The sequence below is a fragment of the Phalangium opilio genome, unplaced genomic scaffold (genome assembly GCF_054372755.1).
Source record: "Phalangium opilio isolate 3A_F unplaced genomic scaffold, DU_Popi_V2 ptg000017l_1, whole genome shotgun sequence".
NCBI classification, from domain to species: Eukaryota; Metazoa; Arthropoda; class Arachnida; order Opiliones; family Phalangiidae; genus Phalangium; species Phalangium opilio.
The window spans coordinates 3,031,925-3,054,012 of record NW_028324151.1 but is presented as its reverse complement, the minus strand read 5'-3'; the positions used below and the strand labels follow the sequence as shown (position 1 = coordinate 3,054,012).

Below are 22,088 nucleotides of genomic sequence, written 5' to 3'. Positions count from 1 at the left end.
AGAATATTCCGGCTTTGCAATTTCGTCTGCTTATTGAACGTGATTCGGCGACTTTTTTATCAGAAGCAAAAAAGATTTTAAATATTATGTAATTCAAAGATTATATAAACCAAGATAAAATTACATAAGATTTAACTATTAAGCAGTCAGTTTGAATCTACCATTTCTATAGAAATCATGCTGCCCAAAACTGGAACCTTCCTTCTCTTGGCTTCGTTGGCTTTTCTCACATTTGATAGTGCGGAATCCTTTCCTTATAATTTTTTAGAAAAAACGTTTAGCTGGCTTAGTGAAAGAGTTGGCGTTTTTGAAAATGAAAAAACATCGATTAATATAAAACTCGATAATCCTGGAAAAATTACGATTGAACTTGAAAACTCCTTGAATGACAATGCAAAAGAAGCCAAACAAACCAATTTACTCGAACTAGCGAAGAATCTAAACCTTACTACTTTGGTTGCTAAGGCTGAAGAGGCTGGAATTGAAGATGTTTTGGATCACGAAGGTTTGTTAAAAAGGTGAAAATATCATCTTAATTAAGTTAAACGCAAATGAGAAATTTCTTTCAGGACCCTTTACTCTATTTGCACCGACAAACGAAGCATTTGAGCGAACACCCGATTACTGCAAATACGTTTGTTTGAAAGAACTAATGAAATTTCACGTTGGAAAGGGGACTTTCAAATCAAGCTCCTTAAAAAATAACTTCGTCATCCCTTCTCTTTTATCCAAACGTGGAATTAGAATTAACATCTATGATGACGTTAGTTCGACCATCATGTTAAAAAAATAATTTTAGCCAACTAAAAAAAAAATCTTTCCAATATATAGATCATTACATCCAATGGCAGGAGAGTTATTAAGCCAGATAACGTAGCTTCAAACGGAATTCTCCATGTGATAGATAATGTTATGTGCTCAGTTTATGTAGGAAGTGCAGCTCATGAGATTGACCTTTGTCCAGCAATGGGGATTTTATCCCAGGCCCTGAATCTAACTGACCTACACGAAGTTTTAGATGGTTCCAGCCTTTTCACTGTCTTTACTCCCACCGATTCCGCTTTCAAAAAACTCCCCCCTGGTGTCCTCGATGGCTTGTTGAAGAACGTCACAGCCCTGAAAGGCAATTAACCCCCCCCCCCAACAAAAAAACCAAAATTAAACATAATTATCGTTAATTTCACAGAAGTCCTATTGTACCACGTTGTGCCTGATGTATTCTACAGTCTCTCATTGAAAGATGGTCAAAACGTGAAAACTGCCCAAGGACAGAGTGTCAAAATCACTATCGATGGTAGTGTAGACCTATCTGAAAAAAAGAAGCCAAGTCATAGGTATACACGTTAAAACTCGTTTTTCAGGTGACAAAGTTGAAGTTAACGATGCCACGGTCACAATTGCTGATGCCACAGTATCGAATGGAGTTATTCATTCAATTGACACAGTCTTGATTCCCAAACAATTGAGAGATGAGATCTTGAAAGGTGGCAAATCATTGTCAAGTTCTCCATTTGTGAAAAGCTCCGGTCAACAATTTTCGGATTGGTTCCGTTCCTTCACAGTTTACTTTTAGTCGAATGATGATGCATTTAATTTGATAATCAATTATATAATACTCAAAAACAGATACTCATTTTCTGTTGCCATATTTGCATATTTCGTCTTAGTAGCATTTAGTCTTCTTAGTTAGGCTCATTTAGCAATTAAACTACTTACTTTTCTCAATTTCTCAATGCCTTACAAATGTAATGTAAAAGTGATACATGATCGTTGTTAATAAAGACAAATAGGTCACTTTTCAAAAGAATTGATTCTTCTTTAATCAATTGTTTCGTCGTATATCTTCATTATATATAATCTTTTAGAGCTTTTTAACATTTTTTGATTCTAGGCCTACTATTTAACAGGAATTTATTTTAATTTCTGCTCGGGGTTGCAATTGCAGTTGCAGTTGCAGTTTCTTGTATAGTTATATAGGAAAGATCTCTCCGTGTCCTTACTTACACTAACAAGAATCATTTAGCCTACAGTACAAAGCGTTTCACCCCAAAATGGCTGGTAGATTACAATCTTTAGGGGCAAGAATAGGGTTTAGAAAGGTCAGCCAAAGCTTTGGCCGAGCAGCCATTTTGTTTTAACATTTTTGATTCTAGGCCTACTATTTAACAGGAATTTATTTTAATTTCTGCTCGGGGTTGCAGTTGCAATTGCAGTTGCAGTTTCTTGTATAGTAAAGGAAATATCTCTCCGTGTCCTCACTTACACTAACAAGAATCATTTAGCCTACAGTACAAAGCGTTTCACCCCAAAATGGCTGGTAGATTACAAGTTAACCTTTAGGGGCAAGAATAGGGTCAGAAAGGTCAGCCAAAGCTTTGACCAAGCAGCCATTTGGTTTTGGGGAATTGGATCCGATATTTTTTTTTCTTCTAAATTCCAAGTTTATTATATCTATTATAAAACTTTAATGGACATTTTTGAGTCCTCATTTGGTTCCTAAATTTGCTAATTCTAAATCTAAATATATGTATATATATGTAGCGATAGGGGTTAACTATCAACAAGATTGTCTCGTACACTTTTCTTAAATAAACATTTTATAAATTATAATTTAATTAATTCATATTTAACAAACATTTCTTCGAAAACGTTATATCTTAAATAAATTCTTAATATTTTCTGACTGAAATATAAATTAATATAATTTGGTTTAGCAATAATAAATATATATAAAGCTTCAGATTAAACTAAATAATCTTCTTTAATTAATTTAGAAATTAAATCTCATATAAATCTTTCTTCATTTTAAAAATTAGTAGTAAACTTTGAGCGCAATTAAAATAATTTTAACAATATTATTTACATCTACAAAAGTAATGCAACACAATTTTGAATTTTCCCGTCAATTTTGAGGGAAAACGAATTAAATTAAAATTACGTAGATCTCGCTTGAATATAAAGTAAACCTTGCATATATATATAATTTACGTTGCATTTTAAAAAAGAGGCACTTAAGATTAAGAATAAATTAAAAAACTAGGGTTAATTAACTTAATCAAAATTAAAATTAAAACGAAAAAAGATACACGATTATAAAACTGGGTTTTCAATCATTAATAAATAACAAACACTAAGGCACTAATATCTACTTTCAGAGAACACTCTACGCGTTTTAGTACGGGTTTTCTCTAAAAAATGGGCTTTATTTGTTTGTTTGTTTCTGTATGTGTTTATCTCATTTAAATACCTGAATCTGATTAATTGTACTAGAGTTCAAGGGAAGGAATATACAGATATATATATTGGTAGAAAAGAAAACGTTACTATAGGTTTCAAAAAGAAAAGAAAACTTTTAACTAACAAAGACGCGATGCGTTGCTAGGCTACACTTTTATAAAAAGCTATATGTAAATTAATTAACCTATATATATTTAGCTAATGTTTTGTTTTGGAGTTATTCACAACCTTTAGTATTAGTATTAGTAGTAGTAGCGTTTAGAGCAGATGTGCTAAAGTAGCATACGCCTATTTAAGTATGTATAATTACACCAGGTTTTAGGAATTATATAGTTTTTTTCATTTAACAGGAATATTAACCAATTTGTTTTAGGAATTAATTTCTGGAACAAATTGAGGCTATAGTTTAATTTACTTAATTCTTTTTCTATTTATAATTTTTAGGAGCTTTCAAGAATCTGCATGTTTCCAAATCACCGTATACTCTGACTGACAATTGCCTTTCTTTACATAATTAGCGTTAAAACTTTAATTACCGCTTGCTTTTAAAATAAAAAGCTTTAAATTTGGAAGACGTGGAAAATGATTGTTAAACCGCAGAAGGAAGACCAACGTTTGTTTGTTAAATTGTTTGTTTTTTTCGTAATCCACGTTTACAGATTATTCAAAGCTCGCTGGGATTTCTTGTTTCAATTTTGGCAATTTTTGTAACTACGTCAGTTTTTCGGAAAATAATGTTAATTTAGAGGGGATTAAACTAATTATAAATTAATCTCTAAATCCCTTGAAATATTTAATATTTTTTTTTCCTAACCAGGAATACAATTAAGTATAATCAGCAATGAGCATTTCAACATGTCATGGCGATATGGTAATTAATGCTGTCTGTCGTATTAATTATAACCTAAATATTTTATATACAATAGAATAGACCTTTTTTGTATCTACAGCTTCTAATCTACAGGAGTACGGATAAATATATTTATTTTTGTATATAGGAAACATCTACTGATATGGCTTTACTATTTTACTAACTTTGAGCTTTTTTCTTTTTGTTAATTTCTTAATTGGGCATGGCTTAGATTAGATTAGGATTTTGGGCACTGTTCTGATTCTATAGGGTTTTTCTGGTCCCGCGATTTTAAAAACTACACACTGGAAAATGAAGCGATTAGGCCTATATTTTGGACAATTTTAATTTTACTTCAGGTATTCTAAGGTATTTTCTAAAAATAACCTCTTCTTTTCATTTACGCAAAACAGCGGATTTGTTTCGTTTTAATTAGCCTTATTACTGATCAGCGCCACCTACCCATAGCGGCGAATTTGAGAACTACTGTAAAAGGCAAGCCAATCAGATGCCGTTAAAATCTGGTGACGTCACTGACGGGAACTCTCGGGGGTCTTACCAAAAATGACGTCACCAGATTTTAGCTGAAATCTGATTGGCTTGCCGTTTACAGTAGTTCTCAAAGTCGCCGCTATGGGTAGGTGGCGCTGATCAGGAATAAGGCTAATTACTAAAACACAATTAATCATTGTTTGGCGTTGTAAAGCCTACAAAATTGATCCTTAAACCGCTAAACGTTTAATGGTAATCTAGGCTAACTCTCTTCGCAAGCGGAATCCCATTCCCAATTACCAGAAGAAACAGAACTACTAGTTTTGGATCCCGTAGGTTTGTTATAATTATCGGAATATACGAATCTTTGAGGGCTAAGCCTAGGGCTGTTACTATGGAAAGATTGAAGGGAAGCTAAACTCGGGACGTCAGTAGGACTGACGCTTAAACGACTGGCTAAACTCTCGTCCGATATGGACATTTGATAATGCATATCGCGTGACATTAACCGAGGGAAAAGGGCCGTACAATGGTAATGTAATTGGGTATCCGATTTTGAGCGAGGAAGTTTTTTAACAGAGTTTTGTAACGCGGCAGTTCGATAACTGGCGCTGGTGGCATAGTCTGATTGGGATTTTCTCAGGGCATCGGGTAGTTCATCCCTGGTTTGCATGCCAACCGCTTTTAAGATTATGTCAATCTTATTGGCGTAATCCATATGACCAGTCACCTTATGAACGAACACACGAGGGTGACGTTTAAAAGTTCATACGCGCGTACTATGAACTCTTTCCCACCCCAATAAAGCTATCTCAGAAGAATTAGTGTGACGTCACCCATAGAACTTACCAACGCGGTACGAAACATGCCCCCCCCCCTACCAACTATCTCAGAAGAATTAGTGTGACGTCACCCATAGAACTTACCAACGCGGTACGAAACATGCCCCCCCCCTACCAAACTTAAGCCCAGGTACTGACGTCACAACTGAGATAGCTCTGTCTGTACAAGGTAAAAAAATGCTGGCTTACCACATCGCTCAGATCAATGTTGCACATTTTTCGATTATCCCATTTGATTGGTTGCAATCCGGCAATTTTAAGAGTGGCGGATGACGTGCGATATAGAAACTTTAGAAGCCAATCTCCTCTGCGAAGGAAAGTACTTGGATATCAACTTTAGGTACTTAAAACTTAAGTACCATTCCATTATGTACCGGCAGTATCCATTGACGATTCTTCCACTAACAACTTTAGCTAATGGTCTCCAACTTTCTAAATGAGCGCCAACGGGTGCGCCCAACAAAACAACATCCTCTATGATACCTTCGCAACCTTTTCGTTTAGCCATTTCTTGAAGACAATAGAAAATAACTCTAGCTCCTAAACTAAATCCGACCAAAGTGACCGGTCTCCTTCCCTAAATTTTATACTCGTGATTTAAACTTCAGGGAGACAAAAGAGACTGAAGTTGAGGTCGACATACTTGTTGTCTCGCTAGAAGAACTTCGGCCAAATGTCGACCCACTTCAGCCGATCTGCGTATACAAACTCCCCATGGATTATCGATAATTCCAGCTACAGTGATCAAAGTGGCGGGCCAAGCTATCGCTGATATAATTCCTGATAGAATCGTGTATTTAAGGGCTTCTTGGGCGGCCATGGATAGGGCAAAACTAAACAAGTAATCCATGGCTTGCCCAAGTTCTAAGAGGTAGGAAGACTCGTATCGGAGACAATACTGTTCCCGAGAGTGCATCAGAGTTTGCCACGGTGTTTGGAAAGATTCTGAAACGGATCACCAGGTCTAAGAATTTTGGGAAGGAACATGGAGGGGGCACTTGTCTCCTACCAGGTCCTTCCACATTCAACCATCCAGACACAGCGACTGTTATATGAAGCTGTTGTCCTTCTGTCAGGGTGTCAAAGGCAAACTCCTCAATAGCACCAACCCTTTTTTTCATCTTGTACCCTGTAAGCCCGGCCCCCGCTACCCCAAATAGAGATCCTATCACGGCGATACCTGCCGCTGATCCTAAAGCGGCGGCCCCAGCACCACCTATTATAGCGCCAGCACCTGAACAGGTATCAAGTGGTTAGACTTTCAACCAACCAACCTGACCCTAACTAATTCACCTGCCGCCACGAAAGGTGCCGCGAGACCGCCAGTTAAACCCATTACGGCTCCTCCACCTAATGTAGCTAAAGTGATCATAAAGTATCTCTTGATTTTCTTGTTTCGTTGTCTTCGAATATGGTCTTGAGTTTCTTCCTTAACTTCTTTGCTATCAATGTGAAGAACCGAATTGAACTACACTCTTTGCCCCTACACTTCCCTTACAGAGAATTCTTACTCTGTCTGTTCGTGAGGTACATTCGATAACATTTCAACAACAGACTCTTCGTAAATTTCCATCAGAGGTAGAGCTACTTTTAATTGCCACGCTATGTGTCGTATTAAAACCCTCATCCTCGCGTCATAAGTACCTAAAAATGGTTCGGTACTGAAGCATCATTCTTAAAGATAGACCCCAAAGAGAAGAAATCCTTTCTAGTCCTTCCAAAAGAGTCTAAATCAAGGGAATAGTAACTACACTTGACTAATGACAGATAGAATAGAGCTTGGACTGTTCGGGAAAGAAGAGGAAGTGTTTCTCCTCATTGGACAAACAAATTAAACAAGTACCTCCTTCAATTGAAAATAAAATTAGATCTTCAATAACCCTCAAACAATTTCCTTTTAAACTGCTTTCATCTTTTAGTGTGGTTACAAAAGCGTCAATATCAACAAAAGGTTCGTCCATGAGTGCTCTCATGGCGGATTCGACCTGCTTCGGCAAATCTAGATGTCTTATTAGATTTGTCAAGCAGTTTTCGCAGAAAGACCTACAAATTCTTCACAATTCAAAAACCCATAGTCTAAAATAACTGTCACTCTCTGACACCCTACCTATCCCAATCGTCGGGAAAGAGTTCGTGGAGTGATAATGCGCATATGGCGCAGTAACAGTAGATTCCAGCATCGCTAATGATTGTCTTAAGGGGTTTGGGCCCTTGTTGGACGGATGTGCCTTTGTTTTAATTAAAGACACGGTTGATTTTATTGACAGAATTGAATAGAAAAATATATAATAACCTAACTATAAAAATAGTATAAAAAAAAGTCAACATACAATCTTCATGCAACGTAGACATTGTCAGTTTTCTCTGAATCTAAGAAAATGTACCACAATTTAAGAGACTGTGCCGAAAAATATTTTAAAAGCGGCGTTCAGCAAAAGATAAATATTGAAACTGATAAAGCAATTGCGCAAGAAAGATATTTAAATAATTATCACCGCGAATAAATGATATTTCGATTTCTACAAGAGATTTGCATGCTCCAAAACAGTAACAGTCAGCGATATCATACAAGTTGGAAGATATTCAAAATTGAAACTTATAAATCGTTTTAATAAACTGCAATAAAGCATTTTTGACAAAATTACACTCCTTCAATGTCAAATTATTTTCAATAATTATAAATTTGCGTATAATTTTGCCTAGCCCGCTCATAAAAACACGAGACCGTAGTCCGTACACTAATTCCTTAATACAAATTGCCAGGCTTTAACCAAGGCTTAACGAAAAACTTCCCATATGGGGTTATTTTTAAATTAAATTCAATAACAATTAACACCGCGCGCAATACCGATAGTTTAATTATAATTTAAATTAAAAATTAACTCACAAATTCTGCTTAATCGGCGATTTAAGTAGCTGCACTTCACTCCGTAGGTCTTGTCGTCTGTCATCTTTGTTTACATCATCTCAAGTTGCTCAACGTTCACGTCTGACACGAGAGAAAATCGTCACGCCCCTTTCCGGGTTTTTCCCCGGGATTCCGCCATTATCACGTGACTCGGATCTCATTGGTCCGGATGCTGGAAGAGGAAAATAGGGCAGTTAGGACTAGGAGGATCTCATCCAGGCATGAATCCTTCTCCACTGCCCGCTCTTCAGCTTCTTTATGCTCGCGGGCAAAGCAAACCTTGAAGGGGAAATGGAATTTTCTTTGAGATATTAGACAGTATTCTCCGAAAGTAAACTAATTTAAATCGTTTGATTGAAGTTTTTCGGAAATCCAATAGAATGATAGAATGACCTTCGTCCTAAGAAAATAAATAGAAGGGAAATTAAAAGAGATAAAAAACAAAACGTCTCAATTAATTAACATAAAAAGTAATAAAATCTCTATAATGAAGTTTAAAAATTCGAGTTTTTATAACAATATGATATATTTTCAATTATACAAGTAAAAACAAAACTTGAGTCAGTGTCATTTTTATATAATAAAAATTTGTCAAATAAATTTAACCATAAAATAATTAAAGTATGTTGTTGATATATTCAATAATATGATAATACTGTTTTTTAAACCCTTTATTTTAAATGTATGAAGAAATTCTTGTTAATATATTATAATTGATATAAGATTAATATCTATTAATTTAATATATATTAATTTGATTTAAAATTGTAACCGTTCATATAATGTAAATAAAATTTTCTTATATAAACTACTTATCTTAATTAGAAACTAATTCTACACCTAGAGATGGATGTTTAATTATACTATAGCTGGCTCCACACCACATGGAATTCAGTTCACACCCTAATGTTTAAATTGACTAGACTATAAAACTTCAAGATGCATGATTATATCGTATATTTCAAATTGAGAATTTAAAGGGAAGGGATGTTCAACGCGTAATGTGTCAGGAACTATTTCCTGGAGAAGTGATTGGGCAATGTCACGTGAGTCGTGACTGTCCGTCGTCTGCTTAACCGTAGTAAGCGTGGAAATGCTGATGTACTACGATAACGCTACGAAATTCGCGCATGCCCAGTAAAACTCTACAAACACATTGTACATTCCTTCAGAAATTAGCCTTATTCCTGATCAGCGCCACCTACCCATAGCGGCGACTTTGAGAACTACTGTAAGCGGCAAGCCAATCAGATGTCGCTAAAATCTGGTGACGTCACTGACTGGCACTCTCGGGGGTCTTACCAAAAATGACGTCACCAGATTTTAGCGACATCTGATTGGCTTGCCGCTTACAGTAGTTCTCAAAGTCGCCGCTATGGGTAGGTGGCGCTGATCAGGAATAAGGCTAATTGAAAACCCTCTAAGATTTATTTCTAATTCAAATTTGTAGATTGTTTTTGGCCCTTATAGAAGTTAGAATTAAGCCTCGGCAACAGATATTTCGCAGCTTTCAGCGAATGTTTCGCTCTACTGGTCCTAATCTCGTTAATGACTACCATGCAACCAAGAAAATTTCCCTCTCTATTTAAAAACGAAAAAATTACAAAATTAGAACTGGAAGTAACTAGCTCATCGTACCGTTTCTTGTAAAGTTTATTTTCCCTTTCATTAAGTGGAAAGAAAAAAGAAAGATAAATCGACGAATTAAGATCTAGCTAAAAATTACTTTTAAATTAAAAGGGTCACGGTCTATGAGATCTCTAATCCGGAACGGAATTTTTACCGTTCTATCTCATTTTAGAGAACATTTTGTCAAGTAAACATATTTTTCTTTTTTTCATTTTGAAAACATGTTTTTTACTTTCACCCACACATTGGGTGGTATTGATGGGGTTTATATTTGGGTGCGTGGAGGTATGAATAGATCGTTATAAATACGAATAGTAACGGAAATTAGTACATGTTTTTCAAACTGACTAATGAAGATAAACTTACATTTTTAATTTCCCCTGGGCTGTAAGGTTTCAAAATGGTATATAGAGTAATTTCGGTAGAGAGAGGGGGAGTTAACTGTGTATCCCCAACGTTGGGGACAACTTTGTAATAGAGAATACCATTGAGATATATTGAACGAAATTATTCTTGAAAATGTTAAATCTAAAGTTAGTTTTCTAATTGAAAATTGAGACAATCATATTTCGAAATGGGGGGGAAAGAAAATAGGCAATTTGACGTCATAGGCCTACAGCCGCGTCTTTTTGCCAAATTGCGTACGATTGAAAAATATTAAAGTGTTTTGCTGAACAAATTGTTGAACTTGTTATCCATCTCTTCTTTGGCAGTTTCCGGTTTTACTTCCTCGGTAAGACCGACCTCTTTTTTATCGGGAGATACTTGAGTTGAGGGATTAGAATTCTGGTGAGGTGGTTCTTGTATCAATAGGGTTATATTAGGGACCACCAAAGGACCGGGACTACGTGCCGATTGACTACTTGTACTGGGACAACTGCTACTGACTTGAAGATCCAACTGAGCTAAATTTTGACAAGGCGAAAAATATCCACACACACAATTTATGGGTCTTTAAGAGTCAAAATGATTGTAAGAAGAATCAAGAACCTAAAGTTTGAAATATTTTGCTTACATCAAAAAGCGTTCAAACGATAATTAATAATAAAGAGAGATTTCCAGGCTTGCATAAATTAAGAAATTATGCAACGAAACACGGGCAAGAATTTTTATAGGTTCTTGATAAAAATATCTAAGAAAATTCAAGATAAAAAAATAAATAAATAAAAACTGGCAAAAGCATAAGCGCAAAATAAAAGGATGTAGAAATGTTGCCATGAATACGAAAGCTTCGATAGTTCATAAGATATGTTGCATAAGCTCTCTCTAATTCTCTAGCATTACGAAGTATGGGTAGTGTCATACTTACGTAACATATCTTATAAACTTATGGTCTTAGAAGGTTTAGAAAAGAAAATTACTCGACAGGAAGTTTTTAAACATTACGACACTAACTACTACCAGTACCTCCATTGACTAGAATCGAAGGATTGCTCGAATTCTGGGCCACATTGAGATTCCGATTGTGATGACACATGACGCTTTCTTTGGTATTCTTCTCGGGTTTCAAAAGCGCGATATAAACCTTGGGCATAAAGAGACAGGCCAATTGCACGGCTCCACTCAAATTCAACAGGAACGATAAGGTCACCGACCGTATCCCGTTACTACTGGCCAAGACGAAAAGTGGTAGAAAGGCCAACCATATGACGCACGTCGTGTAATTAGTGAAAGTCAGGTACCGCGCTTCGTTAAAACCATCCGGGCACTTACGCGTCTTGAACGCGTAAACGGTACAAAACCCGATTAAAATGAAGGGGTAGATCAGCCCAACTAGATACGAGGCATTGTCCGACCCCAAACAAATCAAAACATTGTCATCTCTCGTTGGATAAACGTGGGTGACCTCAGCCGGGTTATAAATCAACCAAGTGCCGTTAATAATGACTTCAACGGACACCAAGAACGCCGTGATAATTAGCTGGGAACGCGGACTAGTGTAGCGTGGTTTCTTACAAGGTCTTTTACGTCTTTGGTTAAAGATTCTAGCGATTCTATTGGTCTTTGTGACAATAGCGGCGTAGCAAAGGGTGTAACAGAACCCCAAGAAGAATCTGGTAATACCGCACGTCCACGGTGATGGACGCGAAATGATGATAAAAGTCATACTGAATGACAGAAAAATGCCACCCAATAAAAGGTAACTCAGTTCGCGACCCGCGGCTTTTATAATAGGAGTGTCACTATAGGCCCAAAAAACCAGGGCGACAAATACAACGAAGACGATACCCAAACCGGCGAAACCCATACTGGCAATGGCCCAAACGCTGGTATAACTCAGGTATTCTTCTTCAATCGGTTTGCACTCTGTCTTACTCTCACTCGGGAAGGTACCATAAGGACAATCGCTACACCGGAACTCCGTTTCCAAGAACTGGTACATGGAACAATTGGTACACAACCAGCAACAGGTATCGCCTTCAAGTTGGAGTTTGGCTTGACCAGGTCGGCAAGGTTCCGAACAAAACGACCTAGGGAACGCCGGCTCGTCGAATTTGAACCTCATGGCGTTGCTATCCAGTTCCAATTTGGCCTTCTCCTCCTCACTGACTACTTGATGGGTTACCCGCCAAAATAACAACACAAATAAATAAACACAAGAAGTTTTAGACGCTGTAGTTCTTTGGGGAACGGGGAGGGTTGTTAAAATATATTGTTTTTGGTGGTTGTATTTCTTTCTTATAGCTTACGGGAGTAAGTTCCGACGGGTCTCCAATGGTAGGTGTTATCTGGCAGACGCTGGAAGTTGAGTATACTATAACGTGGCGGTGCGTCACCGCTTGGAAGGAAACGGAAATTGTTGCCACTCTCATCTTCAGGCGGAAAAGATACCGACAGCCAAAAGGGAAGAGGTATAGGTGGATAGGAAAGGCGGACGGGGGGAGGGAAAACATTAATGTAAACTTTTAAGAATGATGATGTACTAATGGCTACGTTCGCATTGAGTATTTTTTTTCAAAGTGTTAACAGACATTGAACATATGGAACATATATTATGGACATGTGTTAACGTACATACCACGTTATACCAAAGATAAACAGACCAAGGTACTTAAAATAATAATAATAATAAAACTTTTCCCCGATCTTTATGCATACATTTATTGTAATGGTACAATGTTATAATCTTAACCATTGAAACATTTTTAAACCCAAGGAACAACTCATAAAAACCACCTTTCCATGACCCATTTTTGAACTCCCTCCAATTCTTCTCAGACCAATATGGCCACCCCTTTCAAATGCGAACGTAGCTAAGTACTGGGCAAATCTTGAAGGACACTATTACAGTAAGAAGATATCGCGCCCTTATCATTTCCAACGCCAATATATCATCTCCTTTTATACAGTATTACTATCTTAGAAAAAAAATGAAAAGAGCAAAAACCCCTTTTGGTCGTCAATAAAAAGAAGCCAGGAATAACAATAGTTGACATTGTTATTATTTGGACAGCCTCCCGGTTATACACTTTGTAATGGATATTTAAAGAGCGCCTGGCTTTGCCTTTGGCTTTGCTTATATGGAAATATGAAACGATATCTTCCTATTTCCTGAGTACTCTGAATTTTCTAATCGGAAGTTTTGTCAACAAAGTTTCCGGGACCACAAAAGCTAGCTTCTTCGGCCGCTCTTCGCGGATAAATATATTTTAAATTTCATCCAAGAGATATTGAGTACGATATCAAAGGCAAATTTAAATAATAGAAAGTAATACTGTGGCACTGGGAAGGCAAGGTTAATGAAAGAGTTCTATGAAGACTTGTATAAAGTCTTTGTCGTCCATATACCTATATGTTTCGTCTTAAGCTTGTAAACAATGTGGTCAAACCCGTGACTTTTTTAAAAGTATCTATTTGTTTGTGCCACACTTTCTATTTTTCCTATTTGCATTTGATACTAGAGTCGACTTAAAACATTTATATTTTACTATAAAGAAATTCATAACAAATTCTTAACTTTAATCTCTTCGATTTATATTGCATTTTCATTCACTATATAGTTTTCTTATGAATATCAGAAAAGATATAGTTCAAAGTTCATGGGGAATTTTAGTACCTTCATATACTTTTTTTAGAAACCAGTAACACCTCTCCTAGAATATCTATTCTTTCTAAACGTCATAGATAAAAAAATTGTCCAAAATACATATCCTTCACTGCCAATCAATCAATACTCGATATTAAAGATGCATTAGAAATTTGACGATCATTCTAACCCGAACTTTCCAAAGTTTTTTTGTCAATACATCGATATGATATAACCGTAATTAAATGGGGTCCCATTTTACAAAGAAAGGTAAATATTTGCAGAGGCTTTAAGGGTATTTACTGTCCATTGGAAGATAGGCCTAGTACCGTTTGCTTGGCGCATTTTTGTAGCAATAAATAAAACTTCACTAACCTTTGAAAGTGACCTTCTCCAGGTACCCTTTGAGTTTTTCTCCATTGGCGTAATTCATCTTGGGACACAGTCCGGGTGTACCATTGCAATCATCTTGATGCATATCGTGCAAAGCGTGAGCAAAGGCGTAAACCGAATCCCGTATAAAATGCAAAGTCCCTGTCGGTTTGAATCCTTTAATGGAACCAATCCTCTTGTTATTGGAGCACCAATGATAGAATTGATTGTGCGGGGTCATTTTGAAACTGGACAATTTACAGTTGAAGTGTTCTTCCCAGAACTCCGGGAACCAGGGGTTGACCCGGTTAGTGTCGGGTGTCAAGTTGGTGAAGTATTCTTGGAACCCAACTAAGTTGCGGACCAAAGGTGAGACCGTAATGGCTCCTTCTACGACGTCCTCTTGGTTACCAACTACGCTGTCACGCGCACCCCAAGCGTCACTTCCGATCCATATGAACCGGTTGATGGCGTCGCGACGTTTCGCGGCAGACATCAAGTTGCGAGCAGTCACTTTGTCCGCAAATACAACTACCACTGAAAAAAGGGATTAACTCCATGCACGGGGTAAGAGAGTTAATGGAGGTCTAAGTACTAATTTACCTCGAGCATTAATTCTGTGCATCAGGTTTCTGATGACGGTGTCATAGGCCGCTTCGTCGAAATGGTCTACGTTGATGCTCTGAGGGTTGGAGAAGCAAATGTTGTACTGGCGCGCTAAATCCTGCAGCTTCTCGAAGCCACGATTCCCGTAGTCCGTATCCGAATAAACAACGGAGACATAGGTCCAACGAAAAGCCCTGCAAATACGTTCAGAAAATCTTCATGGTTACGCAATAATTCCTATTATCCGTATCAGAAGTATACACCACTTCTCTTCGAGAGAAGTGTACCACCACAATTGTATCGTAATTCTTCCTAACATCATATTACATTTATTATAGCAAGGTTACCAAACCGAATCACGCGATAAATAGTTCCTAACATGCTTAACTGTTTGCCAAGGCGCATGCGCTTGTGGATTTACTAATCTAGTGGGTCTACTATGATTTGTCGTGCAATTTAAACAATCGTACATTAAAAACGTTTGAAAAGTTTTGTAGGTAGGCTTACTTGAGAATTTCCAGTATGGCGTGCGCTTGATTTACGTCAGAAGGTACCGTTCGAAAGAAGTATTCAAATTTTTCCTTGTTGCTTAGAGTGGGACTAGTCGAGAGGTAACTTATCTAAAACCCCAGATATAAACTTATGTTGCAATTAAACACCTAACTAAATCTCTACGTTGACCACTAAATAAATCTATTGATTACCTGTGGAACTTTGAAGAGACGCAAAAGCGTGGCCAACTGTATGGAGACTGCGCTGGACTGCCCTCCAATTATACCGACAACGCGATCAAAACTACCATTTCGAAACTTGGGAACCGTACCATCCATACAAGTAAAATGTCCATCTTGATTGGCGTTATTTCTCGCTATGAATCCTTTTATAAAATCTAAACTCTGTTCCAGGGCGTAGGCGGAACTGTCGCAACTGTCCAGGGCAATGACGCCTAACGTGATCCCCGGTAACAGGTTAGGGTCCGCGTTAATCTTCCTCAGGGTAAAAATCAAGGCTTCCAGCTGCTGAAGACCGTCATCTTGAATGCGTCCACACTCGTACTTGGGGTCCCGTTCGTGAATAGGGAATAACGCCCCTAACATAATGTCCCCGCTGATGTTGGTAATGCGAGGAATGGGCCATTCCAAAGTGTTACTTCCGGCGGCAACGAAACGTAGAAAGGACATGAGCAACATAACGCAAGTCTTCTTGATGGTTACTGAACGACAAGTGAAGATCTTTTTCATGACGCCCAGCCTTCCAGCTCGGCGTCTATCCAAGTAAATAATAGATTAATGAAAAAAAAAATGCAATGCAATGGAAACGCCCTTTCGGTAAACTTCTATTAACAATAAACATATAGATTCAATTTACAATGTTTCTCCCTATAACTTCTCGATGATGGTGAAATACACCAGTATATAGTCTAAAATTCTTAATAAGTATTGGAGAGATTTAAATGTCTGGACTCTAACGCAATAAGAGGTTGCGATAACAATGGAAGAATGTTTTTATACTGGTCAGAGACAGACCATTGTACGCCTGAATTTCTAAAAGTGATTACTTGATTAGAAAAAACACTTGGAAAGTTTCTTCTCCTGGGCTGCATTTGAAGGATTTCTTACAAAAACAAATTAATTTAGCTCTATTGGGTTTTCATTTCTTTTTTATTTTAGGTTGCGTTCGCACTGCGCTATATTGGATGTCTGCAAACGTTTCGTTATAACGGATATCCTTTAAGTATTTCAAAGCCCGAATTCAATCATATTTTTGAATTCAAGCATGGACGTTATAGATATTTCCAATAGAGTAATGGCAGCCCTCTGCCTTCGACTGTATTAATCTCTATGGGGAAATAACATGGGGTGCCATTAGTCTATAGACCATTTCGATGCAACTAATAGGGAAAGACACGAGGGTAAAACTCCACCTTCCATCTCGCTTTTTGGCGCCTGCGCTGTAGTGAGAGTGCGCAGAGACGGATGGCAATGTATCAACCGCCTTGTATGTCCCGAAACTGAGGGTATCTACCCCTTCACACGTCAAAAAGGTCTATAAATGGCAACCCTGAAGTTCATGTGGTTAAACTCAAAAAACGGTGGGAGAAAATGTCTCTAGTCCCTTTAGCCCGGACTAATTATAAAGTCCATGCTATTACAACCCCGTTCTAAAAGGGTTGGCGTTTAACTAGTACCAACTAATTAAAACCTACAAACAAAATTCTTGAAATAACTGATTCTTTTAAGCGTAGATAGAATTCTATATATATTAAATAAATTTGGACCCACTCTGTGTCGCAATAACGCTTCTTGGTGTTTCCCATTAAAATGGCTTCTTTTTCTTGGACTCTAGTCTCGGGTAAAAAAGGGGGGGGGGGCGAGTAAAGTAAAGTAAAAGGGGATACCGGCGGAAAACCGGTTGAAACTCGAGCGTGCCAAGCGTCCACACAAAGAGAACCGCCCGCGCGACAAACTGTCACCACCTACTACGCTATAAACGGGAATGAAAGAAGGGACACCCTAAAACCGTAATTATACAACTTCCAGCAGCATGACTAACTCTATCTCTCTATACTACGAACACTTTTCTACACTCCAAGTTAGAGAGAGAGATGGAGAATCAATCGAGAGGCAAATCACTCTACCTTGATTAATAACTTGTTAATTAAGTTCAATATTTGTTAAAACCTTTCTTAGAAGCCTTCTCAAACCATTAGGTAAGGAGATATTGTGAGGACAAGTGGTAAGAAAAGGGGCACAGTAAATTTCTATAGCCCCTATAAGTGGGAAAAGGTGTCATACTTATTCTTATTGTCCTAGTAATGGACACCCTTTTCGTAAGAAACCCATATTTATCGTCCTGCAGAGGAGAAAGCAATTATTTGCAGAATGCAGTATAATTAAAACAATTCGACTCGCGGAATAGGAACTAAATTAAGAGTTTCGGACAATTTTGTGATTTGAATAAACTTTAACAATTAAAGTGTCAGTAGTTAGGGGTTATTTTCCAAGAGCTATGGGAAGCCGTTCATTGAGATTTCCTAAACTACAAATTATTACCACAATTAGTACATCTAAATCTATACATTTCCTTGGGGGGGTTGGGGGGGGGAGACTTTATAGGGTAATTTCCGTATAAATAATCCCCCCTTAATTTTTTTATGTCTAATCAGCAAATAAGAGAATAACTACGTCACGTTTCAAGTTTAGGGGTCATTTAGACCCTTGCATATTTGAACGGGAGAAGTAATAAAAATGGGAACAAAAAAAGTAAATGGTGAGATCAGGGTCGTTTCCATTTTTATCACACACACACCCTTCTTATCTCGAAGATTATTATTAGCAATTAGTAATAACAGGAATACATAAAAGTAATTGGAATCATATATATCCCATGTTAATTTCCATGCGGGTTTTGTGGGCCGGGCTTGAGAACTATACGTCACGCCTCATCATTCGAATATGTTTCTAGCTGTGATTTCATTGGTTAGTTGCAACGCGAGGCGAGTTCCTGGGCGCGTGCAAGGTGCAACAGGCATCGAGAGAGATTATATGCGAGGTAAAATTCTAGCTCCTCCCACAAAATCCGCCTAGATACGTCGAGTGAAAATGGATGTACAACAATCATTCCCATAAGCTTTATGTATCTCTGGTATTAATATGACCAGAGTATAAAAATGTCCGTAGCCTTACAAGTTTTGTATTTGTACAACCGCCAAGAAAAAAGCAAGCCGCCTCGATAAAAGTTACGTATCGACGAAGTCTGATTTATTAGCCACGAAATAAACAGCCTGGTTTTCTTTAATTAGAGGTCAGGGATTTGAACCCCCCGGATTAACTTAAATGATATGAAACGTGGCTGGAATAAAAATAAACCGTGTGATAAAAATTCATTTATACCGAATTAATTGACCGTATTCCTTACACTAATTAAGCAGGATACGATTAATTGATTTATTAAACAAAATAACGAATTAATGACGCACGTGCTAGTAATTAATTATGCGCGGTTTCTTATCTTAAAGAGATAGTGAAACGCCTAATTAACATATTTTATTTATAAAATTTATTTCATAGTTTAAAGGGATGTACATGGCGTTATATGGAACTATATTTTGATGTAGTAGCGTTACTATTTCAGGCGGTAGTGATTGGGCAATACCACGTGACTGTAAGCGGAGAATAGATTCAACGGAAAGTAAGAAGTAAGATGCCCATACCTAAAACATTGATAACGCTACGAAATTCACGCATGCTCAGTAGAGCTCTATTTGATGGAAGATAAGTTTGATATAGGCCACGCCCCTTCATAACGCATTGTTGTACATCCCTTCAACTTTCTTATACACTGTTTCTTGAATAATTTACTAACCTTCTAATTAGGGTTCCCATAGTTCAGGCAGGATCACGAAATGGAAAAAATAGATAAAAGCGAAAAAGCTATTTGGCCGCAGAGTCCACCATCACGACGAAGTAGTAGTTATAATAATTTCTGTTCCAGCTGTACTCCATTTTGAATATCCTATAGGCTGCTTGCTGTTCATCGCTGGCCACCCAGAATTGTACTGGTAGCTAGATAGTCCTAGTTTTCCTTTTTTTTTTATTTATCTCAAGATGGTCTTGGTAAGATCATCTTCCGAATTCTATCTGCAAAGAAAAAAAAGTTCCTTTACACTTCGAAAATATATAGAACGATGAAAAAATAAATAAATAAAAAATAAATTCAATAAACGTATAGAAATTTCAACGACATTCGCTAGACACGGTGTCGACTCTTAATAATTCGTTTCTTAACCAAAAATAATAATTCAAGGTTTTTTTGTATTATTATAATATTGTTTAAAAAATAAAAGAAGTTAAAATCGAAAATAGTAAATAAATTTTCGTTTTCTTTCAGTTTTTGAGTTTCACGTATTTTTTTTTTTTTTAATTTAAAATATGTATTGGAAGCGATACTACAGATTCTAATGATCTAAATCATCTAATCTTTGAGAGCCTTGGTTTGTCTAAAATTTGGGATCAAAAGCAGACAATATTTCTTTTAATTCAATTTAATTAAAATGCGTTGGAATTTATAAGCAGATTGTAATCTTTGAGCTTCTTGCTACAGAAGTTTCTATTAGGTCTTTCGATTCTTTCGCACCTTAGGAATAAAACACCAAATAATTCTACACTAATTTACTATTCAAAGTTCTTAGCTAACAATTCTCCACCAATCGTGTTGTTTCCTTCTAAGTCTATCAACTGGGTAGTTAATAAATAGAAGGGACAGGGATTGCCTATTATTTTTACATTACGATCTCGGGAAAGTCCAGGAAACCATTCCAGAATCGAGGATTTATTTAGTCGCATATTGAACAGCTCATTATTCTAACCAAGGTGTCGGACATTGAACGCAAAAAAAATAAGAAGCCTTTCAAAACTGTACCAAATTAACATTAACCCCTATCCCCGTAAGTGTCCGACCCTTTGATCTGAAATGGGTAAAGGCCATCAGGAACTTACATGTCTCACCATTACTCTCGCCTTTGTCCTTCAGTTTAACAATCAGCGGGACTTCTTTTATTACATTTATTGGTTACAAGCTCGATACAAGTAATGCCTTCCATCGGCCTTTAGTTAATAGCATCGTGAATATTACTAATTTTGCCATGAATATTGAAATGTCTTTCAACGGATTGATAATCCTTCATTAAAGGGGTTTTAATTTAAAACTTAATGGAACATTCATGGAAGGTTTAATAAATAAATTGCAATGGACAATATGGCAGAAGAACTTCAGTTAAGTTGGAGTCCAACAGCGACTGCCGAAAACTGTTGCATTTCCGGGATTAATTTCGAACAAATTAACTTATCAAGGTCAGTCTAGGGCACTTGCAATTATTGTATTGACCATAACAAGACAACGGTGTATTGTTAACGTGTAATACGCGAAAGTAGTTTTATTGCAATTATTTGCGTGTCTAATATTATATCCTATCAAAATTAAGTTCAAATACCAAGAAGCTATATTTATTTTAATTGATATTTTATGAACTTAAGTACTTTTATCAACTCTTGTTCTTATCATAAATGGTTTTGCTACTATAACTAATGGACAACTGATATCTAAGATTTGTTCCGGTACTTGTTAAAAATAATGGGTAGTTTTGTACCAGACCACTTTAGAGTATAGTATCTATTTAAGCCTATATATTATCATTAAAAGGATTAAACACTATAATTTTCATAATTCATAATTAAGGTTAATTTCAACTTCCAATGGTACTAAAGTTAATGAACCTATTCGAAACGGGATTCCCTTGAAACATAAAGAAATTACGGGCGATTCAAGTATAAAATAATAGGTAGTCATCGAAGCGTTAATTTCAATGGTGATAATATTTAAATAATTATATGTACGGACTTAAAAGTGTAATAATATTTTACTGACCTGAATATTAGGAGTAGCAGAGTATGACTTTCACTTTTCTCGAAGGTTTTTTAGAAGAAAACCGCACATTTTTTGTGAAATCCATGATAGAACTATTTAAGTTTTCACATTTTTATCGCGGGCGGGAAAAAAAGCCGCGAACATCCCGCGTTCAAAGATCACTAGTGACCGGCTCCGATAAACGCGGGAAATATCTAAACGCGCGCGAGACGAGGAAGGTGAATTTTAGGTTCCGGTTAGCAGCGCCAAAGTTGCGAAAAAATGGAAGATTTAAGCCTAAATATCACCTGTTGATTTAATCATTGATTCTTCTTGTTAACTTTGTTTGGCCTATTTTCTTAATCGAAGTCTTTCGAACTACGCACTTTAAATCGACTAGGCAAATTTCCAAGCGCCTAAAACTTAAAAGTTAAGTTATTACTCTATCTGTCAAAGGCTTAGACTCTATTGACCCTCAAAAGACGTTACGCTCTTGAGAAGTTCTCGGTTGTTAGATAATAATGACAGGATATCCTTATTAAAGTTTTTTAAACTATAATCGTTTGCAGATATTATTTAAAAAAAAACTTAAACCTACGTACGCTTACTTAGAAAATAAAAGTCGATCCTTATTCCTTACCGTTACGGCACATGACGAAAGTTCACTTGAAAATGACTCAAGTAGACCCCGTTTCCCGCGGTTTTTAATATTACGTCATA

General features: G+C 36.8%; 3 protein-coding genes across 9 annotated transcripts; 1 reads left to right on the top strand and 2 right to left on the bottom strand.

Annotated features, from left to right (window-relative positions):
* The first annotated feature begins 12 nt into the window (after window positions 1-12).
* LOC149702485 (periostin-like) lies at window positions 13-1,807 on the top strand. Its single transcript, XM_089866323.1, has 5 exons — window positions 13-505; window positions 570-763; window positions 832-1,123; window positions 1,187-1,294; window positions 1,362-1,807. The coding sequence occupies exons 1-5, from the start codon at window positions 178-180 to the stop codon at window positions 1,571-1,573; spliced, it is 1,134 nt and encodes a 377-aa protein (XP_089722449.1). The 5' UTR covers window positions 13-177; the 3' UTR covers window positions 1,574-1,807.
* Window positions 1,792-8,489, bottom strand: LOC149702484 (transmembrane and coiled-coil domain-containing protein 4-like). 5 transcript variants are annotated; one of them, XM_089866317.1, is made up of 12 exons: window positions 8,309-8,450; window positions 7,917-8,037; window positions 7,752-7,791; window positions 7,529-7,649; window positions 7,265-7,464; window positions 6,933-7,065; window positions 6,715-6,863; window positions 6,431-6,655; window positions 6,065-6,366; window positions 5,796-5,998; window positions 5,611-5,728; window positions 1,792-5,309 (listed from the first exon to the last, which is right to left on the bottom strand). In XM_089866317.1, exons 3-12 carry the CDS (start codon window positions 7,771-7,773, stop codon window positions 4,842-4,844), a joined length of 1,941 nt encoding a protein of 646 aa, XP_089722443.1. In that variant the 5' UTR covers window positions 7,774-7,791; window positions 7,917-8,037; window positions 8,309-8,450; the 3' UTR covers window positions 1,792-4,841. The 5 variants fall into 5 exon arrangements, with proteins under 5 accessions (XP_089722443.1, XP_089722442.1, XP_089722444.1 ...); XM_089866316.1 differs by lacking the exon at window positions 7,917-8,037 and having other exon boundaries at window positions 8,309-8,453; XM_089866318.1 differs by having other exon boundaries at window positions 7,752-8,037.
* A 297-nt stretch (window positions 8,490-8,786) lies between these two features.
* LOC149702483 (metabotropic glutamate receptor 2-like) lies at window positions 8,787-21,678 on the bottom strand. 3 transcript variants are annotated; one of them, XR_016381742.1, is made up of 10 exons: window positions 21,390-21,678; window positions 19,329-19,603; window positions 15,668-16,229; window positions 15,471-15,583; window positions 14,961-15,157; window positions 14,361-14,894; window positions 12,649-12,771; window positions 11,354-12,511; window positions 10,974-11,090; window positions 10,729-10,863 (listed from the first exon to the last, which is right to left on the bottom strand). XR_016381742.1 is itself a non-coding variant. In XM_089866313.1 (9 exons), exons 2-9 carry the CDS (start codon window positions 19,346-19,348, stop codon window positions 10,616-10,618), a joined length of 2,955 nt encoding a protein of 984 aa, XP_089722439.1. In that variant the 5' UTR covers window positions 19,349-19,603; window positions 21,390-21,678; the 3' UTR covers window positions 8,787-10,615. The 3 variants fall into 3 exon arrangements, 2 of the variants coding, with proteins under 2 accessions (XP_089722439.1, XP_089722440.1); XM_089866313.1 differs by lacking the exon at window positions 10,974-11,090 and having other exon boundaries at window positions 8,787-10,863; XM_089866314.1 differs by lacking the exon at window positions 10,974-11,090 and having other exon boundaries at window positions 8,787-10,863; window positions 11,366-12,511.
* Window positions 21,679-22,088: the final 410 nt, after the last annotated feature.

What these genes read in the sequence shown, in the direction of transcription:
- LOC149702485 (XM_089866323.1), top strand. Translation starts at nt 178, where the DNA reads ATGCTGCCCAAAACTGGAACCTTCCTTCTCTTGGCTTCGTTGGCTTTT. An exon ending in AGATGTTTTGGATCACGAAG is followed by an intron (nt 506 to 569) that starts GTTTGTTAAAAA and finishes AATTTCTTTCAG; the next exon opens with GACCCTTTACTCTATTTGCA. An exon ending in GAACGTCACAGCCCTGAAAG is followed by an intron (nt 1,124 to 1,186) that starts GCAATTAACCCC and finishes TTAATTTCACAG; the next exon opens with AAGTCCTATTGTACCACGTT.
- LOC149702484 (XM_089866315.1), bottom strand. Translation starts at nt 8,372, where the DNA reads ATGACAGACGACAAGACCTACGGAGTGAAGTGCAGCTACTTAAATCGC. An exon ending in GGCACCTTTCGTGGCGGCAG is followed by an intron (nt 6,656 to 6,714) that starts GTGAATTAGTTA and finishes ATACCTGTTCAG; the next exon opens with GTGCTGGCGCTATAATAGGT. An exon ending in ATCGTCAATGGATACTGCCG is followed by an intron (nt 5,729 to 5,795) that starts GTACATAATGGA and finishes TTTCCTTCGCAG; the next exon opens with AGGAGATTGGCTTCTAAAGT.
- LOC149702483 (XM_089866313.1), bottom strand. Translation starts at nt 19,348, where the DNA reads ATGGGAACCCTAATTAGAAG. An exon ending in GTCTCTTCAAAGTTCCACAG is followed by an intron (nt 15,584 to 15,667) that starts GTAATCAATAGA and finishes CTGGGGTTTTAG; the next exon opens with ATAAGTTACCTCTCGACTAG. An exon ending in GCCATACTGGAAATTCTCAA is followed by an intron (nt 15,158 to 15,470) that starts GTAAGCCTACCT and finishes ACGTATTTGCAG; the next exon opens with GGCTTTTCGTTGGACCTATG.